Source organism: Anabrus simplex, chromosome 12 (genome assembly GCF_040414725.1).
Source record: "Anabrus simplex isolate iqAnaSimp1 chromosome 12, ASM4041472v1, whole genome shotgun sequence".
Lineage (NCBI taxonomy): Eukaryota > Metazoa > Arthropoda > Insecta > Orthoptera > Tettigoniidae > Anabrus > Anabrus simplex.
In genome coordinates this window covers 2933787-2949283 of record NC_090276.1, presented here as the reverse complement: position 1 = coordinate 2949283, position 15497 = coordinate 2933787, and the positions used below count along the sequence as shown (strand labels likewise).

Sequence of the window (15497 nt, the reverse complement as noted above, 5' to 3'; positions counted from 1 at the left end):
GTTCTCTATCTCAAGGGGCTCTAAAATCTTAACTGTTTAACCGGGAAATATATTTACAACAGAACACTTTAAAAGGGGAAAATATACATATATCTTAATGCAACTGATCAAGGGACCAAGAATATCACACTTCTTAGGTGGGAAAACTTCTTATGCGGGAACTTCTTAACTGAGTTTCACTGTATGTATATCTCACTGGGGTGGAATTTTATTTCTGTTATAAAGTATTTAGATTGTATTTAACTGGGCTTATATTTAGTATCAATTACAGTAGTGTTAACTTTGATTCTATGTACAATAATTTGTTTAGTGTAAGAGAAAGCCTGACAGCCTTAACTACACCAATAAAGACATTTATATATCTATCTGTCTATCTATTTTATTGCTTGGTTGATATTCATTAGAAAGTTTAATATAGTAGAACCTCGATTATATGTTCCCCGAAACTACGTTTTCCCCTATTATCTGTTCAAATTACGTGGTCCCATGAGCATCCTAATTAAATCACGTTGTAAAAATCCCGCATCATCCGTTCCTCGAAGAAACGATTTCCCGCATCAACCGTTCAGAAATTTCAATCCCATCAACGCTAAATCCTCGATCACGCGTTTTTCAAGAAACTGTATCTCACGAAAGGACGGCTGCGGCATACTTGCGGATCTTGGTGTTAACGTCCAGTCATTGCGGTAATTTGAGGAAGAGGAAAAGTGATCAGCGGTGAACTTGCATAAGGGACCATCTTAGCATCGCATTCGGGTGGTATTGTTTAGAGAATCGAAATCATAAAGCAAAGAGTGTCCACAACAATTGGAAGGAGACAGAACGCATTTCGACAGCTCTGCTTGAAGTCAGAACGAGTTTCGTCAAATGTTCATACTTGCAAAGCGTGTACATTATGTCCAGGGTTAGATGTTTACTTTTTTCCGAGTGTATCGCCGAACAGGTTTTCGGCACTTCCCTCAGGGCACTGTATAGTCACTGAGCTTTCAGGTAGGAATCTAAACTGCTCCTTCTTAAGTACAGTAACACAAATTGAGTATCTTAATATTATCGTAGCCTATACGATTAAGTTATCGAGACCTGAACAGATGTTGCACCTTACATACATAAAGCCATGGGAGGTTTTGGGATTGCCTTTTACTGTTTTGGTCCTAATGTAACACTAGGAATTTCACGTTATTGTGTTAAAATGTTAAAACCGCAGTCGTTTTATTTGCGCACGTTACATGTAAAAACCTTTGCATCATTTCGCACTCGTGCCGACTTGGACAGCGAGCGCGTTTTCCAGCTGAGCTCAAGGTCGCGAATAACCGTAAATTCGGAAGTTTTGATGATATTTTTTCTCTTTCCAATACAATCGTGATTAGTGACGGACAAAATTGAATATAATGCATTCGATAACTTGAGAATCAATACTTACATTCGAAACAATATTCTCGACCTTTAAAAGTCTATATAGGCCGTAGGCCTAATTTGCGCGGTACAAGATTTCCACAAACTGACTACGAACAGTACCTAGGTACCGGTGACCAAATTACAATAGAAGATTTAAAGAAAAAGGGATTTTGCCATCATGTTGGGCACTTTTATATCCAATGTGCTTTATTTTATTAGATTCGAGAATTAAAAAAACTTGTGGTCGATTGTTTGGCTTGATGTTATTAGGTTTTTCGAACAGTTTGACTGATCAAAGTTGCTGATCTGAAAGAAGTTTTCAGAGGAAAGTGACGAAGTTTCCCCGGTAAAACTGAATGTAAAGTTGCGAGACTTTTAAGCCGCATACCGGTAATTAATGTTTGAAGCTGGCACCGCGGTTGAACTTGCCTGCCTCTCACCCGGAGGACCCAGGTTCGATTCCCGGCCAGGTTAGGCATTTTTACCTGGATATGAGGGCTGGTTCCAGGTTCACTCATTCTACGATTACCTTTAATTGAGGCGCTATTTAATGGTGAGATGGCGACCCCGGTCTAGACAGCCAGGAATAACGGCCAAGAGGATTCGTCACACTGACCATGCGTCACCTCGTAATCTGCAGGCGTTCGGACCGAGCAGCGGTCGCTTGGTAGGCGGAAGGCCCATTGGGACTGTAGTTTGGTTTGGTTTAGGGGTGTTTGTAAGATTTTAAGTATACATATTTTTTTTTTTATGATGTTTAGCCAAATTGTTCATGGTTCATTCATTCCCGGATTTTCCGTTTTCCCGTGTTGTACGTTTTTTTACGGTGGTCCCTCCAAAAACGGAGAATCGAGGTTCCACTGTATTTATATTTAACATCTGTGAATCAAAGTTTAGTCACCTTTTTTGTGATTGTGTGTTAATTTTCCTTCCCCTGAAACATTTGTTTTTCTATTATAATTTTCCTCTACTAATGCCACATTTCAAAAGCTCTGATTTTAATTGTTCGTAATAATAATAATAATGGATCATCATCGTCATCATCATCATCATGAAAATGCGCGTGCAATGCACTTGGCTGTGGTACAAGAGAGGCAGCGGACAAATCTTTGTAAAGCTTGACGATTGTTCACAATGTTTTCTCCATAGCACAGATGATTGCTTGCCAGGTGAGGAGACACAGCTTCACGCGCAGTGCATAGTCGCAAGTTTTGCAGAGTAACAGAGTGTGTGCCTGCTTCTCTCCTTCCTTCCCGCTACAGGTTGCCCACCTATTCCCCTTCATTGATAGTGCTTGGTGTCAAGTGCCGGTCAGCTGTTACTACTGTACTGTTATCACCCAAGTTGGACCAGATTTGGAAAGTGTTCAAGAAAAACGCTAACAGATTCATTGGTTTTGTCCAGTGTTTTACACGCTCTCTCGTAAAAATATTCAGAGAAGCTCAAGCCCCAAAAGGCTGTCAAGGCACCAATGAAAGAGAGGAATGGATGCACATTTAACGAGAGTTACCACTTAATTTTGACAAGGAGGTGGAGCCTGTCACCATCGAATGTTCACATGGTTTTTCTTAACAATTACCAGCGGAATTTCACTAAAAGCAAAGAATACAGTAAAACCTCGTTAATTCAAAGTCGTTGGGACTCAAAAATCGGACTTCGAATTACGTGATTTCGAATTAACCGCCAATTCGCAATTCAGAAGTACCAACCCTTGCTGCGTTACAAAATATTAAGGGTCCGTTACTGCATTCAGTTAACCTTGCTTCATACCTTTCAAATGCCATGGAAAAAAGAACTATTTCCAAAATGTATCCAAGAAGGTGCATTTACAGTATTCAAATAATGCACTCGGATATCTCACTGGTAAACATAACCTCACGCAACGAAAGTAAGAAAAAAAAATCACGATTCAAGGACGAGGAGAAATCTATGCTGGCTCCCATGTACAAGTGCTTTATTAATTGGATTACTATACTGTATGCATTTTAGATGCCTTGTATTTACACAAAAAGTACCCGATGCCCTTAAAATCGAACTTTCCTATGACTCTATCCCTGTACGATTTCCCGCCATGGCACTTCTCTCGTACTTCAGAAATGTAAACATTTGCCGCGTCACAAAGTATTCTAAGACCCATTAATACATGCAATCACCTCGATTCACAGTTTAAACCTTTCAAATGCCATGGAAAAAACTATTTCCGAAATGTATCCAACAAGGTGCATTTACAATGTTCAAATAATGCACTTCGATAAATCGCTGACAAACATAACCTCACGCAACGAAAGAAAAAAATATCGCACAATTCAAAGACGAGGATAAATTATGCCGGTTCCCCTGCATTATTTTTTGGATTTCTGTACTGTTTGCATTTTTAGATGCTTTGTACTGGCATGGAAAGTGCCCGACGCCCTTAAAACGTTGTACCTTATTGAACTTCCCTATGACGAGGGGATGAAGTATCTCGCTTCCACGGGCCCCATCCCTCACCCTTGTACGATTTCCCGGCTGGCAATTTCTCCTTTAAAACCATAAGACCGTTTGGGCTCGCATGAAAATAAAGCAATGCAGTTTCACCGGCAATGACAATATTGTTCGGTGGCTACGAATTTATTATATGAGCCACGTTTTTTCATCAACTGTCGGCATCGCCAGTGTTCGCGGATTCTGGTTTCCCGCACACTGCCTGTTTTGTGATATTACAGCATTCCTTAAAAGGTTGAATACAAAAGAATTCCGATTTCTTTCAACTTAGCAATCATGAAGCACACTGTAGGCCCACCGAAGTCAGTGTAAGTGCGGAAAGCTACCCCTCCACGTTCCGGAACGCGCGTTCTATTATGACGCGGAACGGATAAATTTCGAGTTGAAATTACTCTGTAACATACTATTGTTTTTAAATGTAAAGGCAGTTTCGAATTAAAAGTCTGAATTTCGGTAATGGGGCCGACATTGTACTTCGAATTACGAATTATCCGTATTTCGAATTAAACAATTGAAATAACATGCAAAACTATATCTCATGTTTCCAGGAACGAGAGCTTCTTCCAATTAGGCGAGATTTTGAATTAACCGATTTAGAATTATCGAGGTTCTACTGTAGTCATGAACGAACGTAACTGGTAAACACCATAGTTTCCTTTAGCTTAATTTTTTTAAATTAAAATAACATGTACTTTCCACCATAGGATTTGAAGATTATCAAAGGTATTAATCTATCTGCTTTATTCCACCAGATGTACAGAGTCACCAGGTAGCTACAGATATATAATACAACCATCATTTCCAAGTACTTTCTACGGTTTGTAAATTGGTGTATCTACATTAATAAGCATTATTTCATTTCTTATGGCGCATTTCAAATTTAATAATCACTTTAAAACTCATGATATAAGTATAGAAAATGAACGAACAAGTGTCGAATCAAGTCTGAGAGAGGGGGGGGGGGGGGGGGAGAAGAAGAAAGGAACGCACACAATAGGACGAACACAATGGCAGGTCAGTTTGGAAGAGGGAGGAACGGAAATAGGAGATGAGGACAAACGTGTAATGGTTCATGAAGTCCATTACGCAAAATAAGAAGTTAAAGACAATGTGATAAAATTTAGAAATGTTAAAACATTGTAACATCAAATTTAAATGATGTTAGAAAATGACGGCATCTAAGGTCAGGAAGCCAGAAACGATGGGAACCCTACGAGGCAGCGGATACGGATCGTCAGTCTTGATGTGGGATAAATGTAGGGTAAGAAGAAAGCTGGATAAGTACAGGAAAGGGGAAGAAACATAAGACAAAGATAAATACAAGTGGTAAAAGAATAGAAACTTAGGACCGATCGCAGAAACAATATTTAGACAATATTTACGGTTAAACAGTGTCTAAGTATGACTGCTGCATTGCGTAGATATTATTTATCACTTAGACACTGTCTAAAACCGATGTTCAACCGCCCATGTTTAAACATGAAACATGACACAAGGGACACTCCGGTAACTGTCAACTTGACTACAATTCTTGGCAACCAATATATTTTATTATATTTGGGACTATTTCCGTGGAATTATAGGTCACTTCAACTACGTACATATCAGAATAACTTCTATGTGACAGCCCTCTGATGATTGGGACATCAACTGGGAGGGATTCAGTTATATTTACTGGCAAGTAAATACACATAACAGTGACAAAACAGAGTAGGTTGTGTGTGATTTTTTTTCTCTCAGTTAATTATCGTGCTAACTCAGATAAGTTTTTGGCAACTGTGAGATAGGAAAAGGCAAAGACTGGGAAGGAAGAGCCGTGGCCATAATAACAGCCCAGTATTTACCTGCTGTCGAAATGGGAACATACATACATACATACATACAGTCTTCATGGTTGCCGATGGTGTGTTTTGAACCTATGATCTCTAGAATGCAAGCTACATCTATATGCCATACTACTCATTCTTTTTTTTAATAGATAAAATGCTATTTATTCGGGGTTTCCACCATATGTTATGAACCTGCGTGTATTTGAAAATTGCGGAAATGTAAAGTGTTGAATGTGAGGACAACACAAACACCCAGTCCCCAGACCAGGGATATTAATCATTTACAATTAAAAACCCCTGACCCGGCTGGGAATGTAACCCGGGGCCGCCGGACGCGTTGTGCACTACACCGCGGGGCCGGACACTCATTCAGTTACACAGTACTATAGTTTAATTTCCCTTTGCCGAAGATAGTTAGATTACACACGTTGTAACAACACCATAATCAAAGCTGCACTTCTTCATATGGTGGAGTGTCTCTTTAGTGTTGGTAATATTATATGAGATTTAATTTGCAATGAAAGCAATATTCTTATCTGTGGGCAAGTCATGCTCATGCTCATGCTTAGCCATATTTGAGTAATGTTTAGGAAGACGGACAACTGACCAACCTGACCACGCACTGACGAATTTCATTGGTTGGGACAAGCAAAGAGTTGCATGGAAGATACTTCTATTTCTGTTTTCAAACCAATATTGAAACTTTAAACAACGTCTAGCTAAATACCGGCTGAACATTGTTCATGCAATGGAACTCGTACGCAACTTAAACGTTGTTTGGTAGACGTTGTCTAAGGCTTAAAACTAGTCATCATTTCTGCAGTCAACCCTTAATATTCATGATGCATAAGCATGTTCACTCCCTGTCCTAACAGTTGGAGAGTTTAGTGGATGCAACATATGCATCCTCCACAGAGTCCAATCAAACGCCCATCGCTACACACAAGTCTCAATTCAGAATGCATTCCCACCCAGTGTTTGCTGCACTGTAACCAGGCATGACAACATTTTCCTCTCAGCTGAGTGCAAGGGCCACGCATCTGATGCGTCCCAGTCAGTGATTGCGAGCTTGAAGCCATACCTGAGTGGATGATGAGCGATGGGGAAAGTATAGTGAACACAGCTTTGACGCACATTTGCAGCGCTCTAGTGCATATACAGTATGTATGTAGTCATCCCGAAGGCTGGTTTGATCCTCACCAACTCCACCTTCAGCTGTCCTGGATGGCCTAGGTATCAATGAAGAAGCATACTAGAGAAATGAGGAGTGGGGTTGTTTCCTGACTGTGCCAGTAGATGTTACTACATATCATTCTGCCAATCCCACTGAAGACCACGCACCACCTGTTTCTATGAGCGATGTTTTCGCACCATTCATAACAGAATTGTACAAAATTGTAGCTCTCTTTCACAGACTTAATGCTTAATGTTACAGTGGTTCAAACTTTGGGAAAAAACAAATCCAAACTCATCTCAGTTAATGTAACTTTTGTGCTAATAGTGTCACTGAGGGATTGCTAACCTGCTAAAGGAGAAGTGAATTCTCAGTTTTCAAAAATATGTACTCCCCATGGAAATACAATTCCAAAAATGGCCAAAAATGGCTTTCACGGCCACAGATCTAAAAATTACAGTTGTCCTATTTGCTAACACAGCAGGACCACGCAGGTGGTGTGCCACAGCTAAGGAGAGTCTTGGAGGGGCGTGCCAGTGCAACTGATGAGCGCAAATAGTACGTCTGGGCGAAACTTTGCGAATGCAGACGGCCTAAACACCCAAAAGCTGGTTCTATTCCCATGATTTTTATAACACATTACTTCCTTTTATGTCTTCACCTCTGTTAATGGGAGGGATTTAGCTTGATCTGTGAACTGTCATTGCAATAGCTGATTTGTATCCTGTCATTCATCCAGGCTGACCCTGGAACGTATATTGCCATGTTTTAAATTATACTTGTTTCATATCCGATGGTTGACATAGGGAAGTTTTCATATAATTTCTGTTCCATTCTTATGCGCTATATTATGGACAAAATTGAAATAAAGTATAACAAAAGAAAATGGTATGTTTATAAAACATAATTTCCATAACAGCGAAATGTTATTGTACCAGACTGTCCACATTACTTTTGAATGTGACAAAAATCATTTGATGGATCTATTGAGGACTTCATCATATTAGGTGAGGAGGCGCAACAATGGTTCAAAAGGCTGGATGTAGCATTGTAATTTTACATCTTTACACTTTCATTATTCAAAAAACAGTTAGTGAGTCATGAAAGCAGTAACATTATAAGCTTCATTTTTTAATTCTTTTTTTTTACGCAGTTGGAGCACTTTAATCAATCATATACAGTAGAAGTCCGTTATAGCGAGAATTCATAACGGCGAAAAATTTACTCGCTATAGTGGATTGTCGTTATATCAGATTTTTTGTAAAAGTCGGGGAAACCCCTATATACATTAAAATCAGTATGAAATGGCAATCAGTTTGTTCAAAAGTTGCGTTTTCGCAGGTAACATCCACACTACGGCTTACTTATGTCTTGTTTTTCGAAATCCGATACTACGTGAAAGGGTTTGTTTAATTTCATTCTGAAAATATATCATCATCATCATCATCATCTTCCTTCCAAGTATTGGGCCATGTGACCCGTTACGGTCTTGCATTTTACTTTTTGCAAGACTTGAAAGCAATCAAATGTCCTTCCGACGGGTTGCTAGCCTGAAGGAAGTCTGAAAATATATATCTTACCTTATATCTCCGAATCCAAGATGACCCCCACTTTTTCCTTCAAAAATTTTAAATCAGGCTTAAAAAGTGCTTTGTAAAATCATATGAATGTCTTTCTTATACAGTACGCATTTTTAGACTATTTGTAGACGCCGAACATTGGCTTTAGTTATGCCGTATTTTTTGCGGCTATACAGTTATGCTTATTTCAGCGGGTTTGACCATTAACTTAAAATTGGCATCACAATATCGTAGGGAACTTGTTGAAAATTTGCCAGCAATACACATTCCACGCGTCTCTACGATATGATGATCCACCAGGAAAATATTCTTGCTTACTATAAAACTGTTACTTTCACTCAGCGTCAGATATAACTGGCTCCCGTTACACGCACGTCTCGCTTGCCGGATTCGGCCAATTTCATCGGCTAGCAATGTATAGGTCTTAATCGCGGACTTTGAAAGTCAACGAAGGAGTTTATTGCGCAGCGGTATGACGAATCCGCCCTTGCATTTTTGTGCACATACCTCACAATTTCATCTTCAACTTCTTTAAAGCGTCCTTGTTGCGGGCCACTGAATGCATTTTTTGTGCAGTACGCATTTTTAAGCTATCTTTGTCTTCACGGTAACGCCGAATATTGGCTTTAGTTAGGCCTATGCCGTGTTTTCTTGCGGCTGCAAAATTATTATACATTTCTGATTGTTTGATAGCCATTAACTTAAAATTGGCATAATAACATCGACGAGAACCCGTTGAAAATTTGACGGTAATACCTGTTCCACGTATCTTTACAATACGACGATCCATCTCGAAAATATTCGTGTTGTCTATAAAACTTAATTTTACTAAGCATCAGGTACAGCAGACGTGTTATAACTTTGCTACTGAGTAGCCGTGGCCTTTCTAAGAATTCGAAGGCTCGCATGTTTTGATGCCATTCTGAAGATTTGAGAAACGTTTTTGTAGAGGATAATAGAATGTCATTCTCTCTTCACTACTGCCCGAGATCCAGTGACGATACACATAGGCACTGTACACTGTACAACCGGTCGCCGCGGCGAGCGATGAATAAGAAAGAGGCGGTCGTTTATAGTCAATGAGTTTTGTTTGCGTGCGTGTGGGGGTGAAAAGAAACAGCGTGGTTACTGCGGTAGTTGCCAGTGGTGTTCATTACTATATGGCCGCGAATACATAACGACCCTTGATTTTTCACGTGAGATTCTGAGAAAAAAAACAGTTGTCTTGGATTCGGAGAAATACGGCATCACTCCAGAGGCTTCTGTGGCAAACATTTCAGTTTTCTTCTTCAAACGGCATCACATAACCTATATGTATCATAAAAACCTATTAGAAACGCATGTAGAGAAATGATAACCCTCTTGCTAAAAATTGACATGGGAATAGCTTTCCGAACTTTAACTAGACGCGAGAAAATATAAACTATCCGGAAATCAGAAATGTACCCTGCCATATCTTGAGGCGTTATCACATTCTTACTTAATTTCCGTACCGTATATGGTATACCATTAAAATTAAGAGATCGTTTACTTCAGCCTTTATTTCTAATGAGTTAACAACTGCTGTCGGCCACGTTATTTACGCTTTTATTACGAAAACGTGTTATCCTCTTTTATTTCGAATTTTCATTAGAGAACAACAGTCGACGGGTATTCTAATCGACTCAGATATCGCCTTCGAATGTTGACGAGAGAGCTTGCAAATGCACATGGCACCAGGCGAGTTGGCCGTGCAGTTAGGAGCGCGCAGCTGTGATGTTGCATCCGGTAGATAGTGGGTTCGAACCCCACTGTCGACAGCCCTGAAGATGGTTTTCCGTGGTTTCCCATTTTCACACCAGGCAAATGCTGGGACTGTATCTTAATTAAGGCCACGGCCGCTTCCTTCCCATTCCTAGGCCTTTCCTATCCCACCGTCGCCATAAGACCTATCTGTGTCAGGGGCGGCTTTTCAGGTGAAGTAGGTGAAGTGCCACTTCACCACTTATTTTTACCATAATGAATTAAATTTATTTTTCTTATGACATTTGTTGGTTTTATGGAAAGAAAATGTTTTATTGTACGGCGTTTGGAGCACCTCATCACCTGATGAGAACTAGGGGAACTCACAAAGGCGCCGGCTGTCGGCCACAGTACGGCGCGTGACACTGAGTGAAGACGAGAGATTCCGCAGCTGCCTCTACCTCCCAAGTGCTCCCTCCTAGCGCTTGGCCTTGGCGGTTGGCATGACAAACGTGACGTCACCCGCATACTTTCCACATAGCGGAATGTGCTAGCGAAGTTGTCGGAAGAGCGGAATATTTTGTCTTCACTGCGTCATCCTGTGTGAAGTACGAGTACTTGCATCGTGGTTCATTCGTAGTGTTGTGCTGTTTTATTTTAATATGTTTCCTATTTATGACATAGTGTGCATTTTATGATAAACACCATTTTCACGTTGGAGAAATGAAGATCAGAATGAAGTTCTACGTTTTGATTGCCCTACTGAATCACTGCAAATTTGTGCTACAAAAGAAGTGAAACATTCCGGTAAATCTTACAATCTTAGTTTCAAACGATCGTGGTTTAAGGAATTTCCATGGTTGTGCTCCTCTCCAGCTCTACAGAAGTTGTTTTGTTGGGCCTACTTGCCTTTTATCAATAAAAATAACGTTTGGAATAAAGAAGGATTTTCAGCCCTTTTGAACATAACACGTTCTTTATATAAGCACTCAGACTCTGCAGAACATAAAATACGGCAGCTAGATTTGAAGACATTAGAAACAAACCAAAATAAGATCTCTGATGTCCTGAAGGAAAATGCCAGACTGTATATTGTAATTGTACAGTTCAGTGAAAATGTACATTTAAATAGGCTTTTCCTTCACTTGGTAATTGATGCAGTGCTCTATTTAAGTAAGCAAGAACTAGCTTTTCGTGGTCACGACGAAACATTAAATTCAATAAATCGTGGTCACGTGCTGGACCCTCTGCCAGTCACAGGTACGAGTACAAAACAACCAAAAACAACACATAGTTCCTAAATCTTGTCCTCCTCTGTGGTGTAGTGGTTAGTGTGATTAGCTGCCACCCCAGAGGCCCGGGTTTGATTCCCGGTTCTGCCACTATTGAAAAAGAAGGGAAGTAAAACACTCGATATCCTCCTGTGGGTGCGGGTGGTAGAATACATCTATTCACATGCCTATCGTAAGAGGCCACTAAAAGGAGGCTCAGTTTGAGACCGTGGGTTGACGACTATGTTTCCCTAGCTGAGTCTTTTACGGCATACTCAGCCTCGGGAAATCAACTGAGTAGAGGTGGGCTCAGTGCCGGGATGGTACCTAACTTATGGCCACGGCCGCTTCCTTCCCTCTTCCATGTCTATCCCTTCCAGTCTTCCCATCCCCCACCAAGGCCCCTGTTCAGCATAGCAGGTGAGGCCGCCTGGGTGAGGTACTGGTCATCCTCCCCAGTTGTATTCCCCGACCCAGAGTCTGAAGCTCCAGGACACTGTCCTTGAGGCGGTAGAGGTGGAATCCCTCGCTGAGTCCGAGGGTAAAACCAACCCTGGAGGGTAAGCAGATTAAGAAAGAAAGAAAGAAAGAAAGAAAGAATTTCCTAAATCTATCGCTCGAAACCGAATGGGTAATAGCTCTTTACCATACTTTACAGCCACGAGCCGCCACTGGCCTGTGTCGGTGCGATGTAAAACAAATAGCAAAAGATGCACATAGTGCGGAAACTATATCGTACTGAAGACGATCGATCTCATTTTGTGGCAGACGTTTCAGTTTTGTTACTCAAGAACCGCCACCTATCCTAACTTATGTGTACTGTATGTGTGATGAAAACATACTTCAAGTGTCAGTAGAGAAATTATAACCTTCTCGCTATAAATTTACATGATATTAGCCTTTCCGTAATCTAACGGACGCGAGAAAATATAAACTAACCTCGTAATCAATGACGCACTCTGCCATATCTTGAGGTGTAGGCCTATCTCAATCTTACTTAATTGCAGTATTTAGCATTAAAACTAAGCGATCATTTATTCAGTGTTTATCTTTAACGAGTTAACAACCGTTATCGGACACGTTATTTACGCATTTATTGCGGAAACATGTTCTCGTTTTTCATTTTCCTTGTGGAAGAGCAGTCGACAGGTATTACTAATCGACTCCAACATTGCCTTTGAATGTCGACGAGAGAGCTCGCTGGTGGGCATACCGAGAAAACGATACGCATGCAGTATAATGACTGGGTGCATAAATATCGGCAACAGAAAAAATCGAGCACCATAATCGCTCGTAATAACAGATGCATCAGTGATAGGGCTCTCGCTGTAACCGAAGGATAATACATGGTTTAATGTAGGACAAAATTTATCGTTATAACGGGATTCTCGTTATATGCCGTACTCGCTATAACGGACTTTACTGTACATTGAAGTCTAATAGTATTAAATAGAGTCAGCTTTTCAGCTTCTTCTTCCTCTCAGACCTGGCTGCCCTTTGGTTGTCAGTAATGGTGTACTTCCTTCATTCAAATGTTTGAATCGTAAGTTTTTACATTCCTTAGAATCCTCTTCTCTTCTCTTCTCTTCTCTTCTCTTCTCTTCTCTTCTCTTCTCTTCTCTTCTCTTCTCTTCTCTTCTCTGCCTTCAGTGTGGAGCATTGATAAATTTAATTCTTCTGAATCTTTCATGATCTCATTATTTCATTATTTATAGTTCTTTTAATAATAATTGTATCCACGAGATACTGGGTTCGAGCCCCAATGTCTGCACCGCTGAAGATGATTTTCAGTTTCCCCATTTTCACTCCACTTGTAGGCCTTTCTTATCCCATAGTCTCCATATGACCTATCTGTGTTGGTGCGGCATATAGCAAATTGTAAAAAAAATGAAGTAAACAAAATAACAATAATATTAATTGTGTGTAAACAGTGTATAATGGTTGGGCTTTGCCATAGAAAACAAGACAATAATAAATAAATTAAATTTGCCATAAGATAAATAAAATGTAATGTTTCTTTTTATACGCATTATTACTTGATTTGGCAATTTTGGCGCAGTCCGGTGGTATTTGAAAATTTTCAAATTCATTAGCCTTATGTCAGTAGATTTACTGACACATTAAAGAACTCCTGCAGGACTGTAAAAGTAGTTAGTGGGACATTTGGCCCTTGTTTGTTCCTTTCCGTTACTTACATTCAGTATTGGTAAGTTCTGCTTCCTCATATTTCCTGTTCCACCTTAGTCTGAAGGGTTATGTTCTTGTCGTAGGGTTCACGCTTGGAGGACCAACGAAGCACTCTACCAAGTGAAGGGGAGCAGGAGAGCACAGGTTCTCCACGACCCCCCACACGGGGACCCACAGTACCAGATGAAGACTTCTTCTCTCTCATCATGCGTCTCCAGTCTGGCCGGATGGAAGATCAGCGAGCAACAGTACCTGCTCCCAACTCTCACTCTACCATGCCACTCAACAACAAACACAGCAGCCATAGCAAAAAGGACAAGAAGAAATGACCCATACTTTCCGCTCCCCCTTCCCTTGACTACCACATGGAAACCTCCAGCAAGTCCAAGTAAGCGTTATGGGCCAAGTAGGGCCGCGCAGATGTGGTACACGTTATTTCTCCATCTTCCACATTTTGTGATATCGTGAATATGTTATTGTTTAGCATGCTCCTTTCACTGTTTGATGGTAACGATTTCCAGCACATTTAGCCTCAGTCTGACGAGATGACTGCTGCACAGTATTGAAGTGCGATTATTATTTGAAGGGGAATTGCAACTAGACAACCACCCTCCTGTAATAGTAATCAGGAAAGGAAAAGAAATGAAAGGCCTATAAAGGATGTGAAAATTAAATATTCTAGGTTCTGCCAACATTGAAAAGATGGGCGACATCTGTTTCATGTGTGAGATGCCATGACAGCTGTTACAAATACAAGATACCCTTGACATGGAGCCTAGGACCACTTACATAAACATCTGGATCTTTCCTTATTAGGACTTTTCTCCTTGTTTCATTGCTTTGTACACACCCCTTGCAGTTTGTATCTGTAATTTTGAGTAAAAGCAAGGTCACCTCCGTACAGGCCATGAAGGCCCTTGGAGGAGTGGAAGGTAAAGGCTTCCACCATCGTTAACCTCGGCACGTGATGGGGTAGAGTGGTTAGCTCTACGCCCGGCCGCCTTTGCCCCCAGGAATTAACCTGCTACTCATTTTTTGTGTAGGCTGAGTGAACCTCAGGGCCATATGCACCTCCGGAAGTGGAAATCTTGTTTCTTAAATTTTACGGCTTTCTGACGGGGATTCAAACCCACGTCCTGTCGGGTGAACCGAGCACGCCTTTACCGCCTCGGCCAGGCAGCCCCTTGTAATTTTGAGTGTGATCAAAAATGTGTGCACATTTCTATACCAGTTACTTATGCAAGTTTTTAAAATCTAATTTGAATTATGACAGCAAAGTGTAGTATTATGTCGTGACCATCAGGAGTTTTGGCACATTGGGCGTTCAGACAACATGAAGTGTTATTTCCAAGTGGACAACATGTACGATGAATTCTGAGGAAAGTGAAATGGGGAGGGTTCACCGTGTGATTGTTTAATTATGTTCAATTTAAATGACATGGTACTCGACTACCATGATTATGTTTATTGGGCTCCAGAATCAACTCATTCATGTGGGCAAAGCCATCAGTTTACTGGGGGTTAATTGTACCATTCTCAGACATGCCAACTTTCAAAAGTGAAAAATCAGGAGAAATTTCGCAGCGAATCGCGACGTATTACGACACATCACTGATGGCACAACATGTACAAATTCATTATAATTCAGTACATTAACAATTCTATTTGCCCACATTATTTTTTTCATCATTTACATGTGAATACTAAATACTGGACATACCTGAACTGTAGAAACATGTGACTTCTCATCCTTCAACATGGTGATCACATTATGACTAATTGTTGTTCAACACACCAGTAGCTGACTTAGCCTTCTTCAGAAACTCGGAACTAAATTTTTGCTCAAAGCACTTGC

The 15497-nt window shown here is 40.6% G+C and overlaps 1 protein-coding gene across 1 annotated transcript in view; it reads left to right on the top strand.

Annotated features, from left to right (window-relative positions):
* The window catches only part of pins (G-protein-signaling modulator pins), a 120696-nt gene extending 105865 nt beyond the window's left edge, over window positions 1-14831 (top strand). Inside the window, exon 13 of the mRNA XM_067156042.2 lies at window positions 13726-14831. Within this exon, the coding sequence (XP_067012143.2) occupies window positions 13726-13971 (246 nt within the window). The 3' untranslated portion in view covers window positions 13972-14831. The remainder of the gene's footprint in view (window positions 1-13725) is intronic.
* Window positions 14832-15497: the final 666 nt, after the last annotated feature.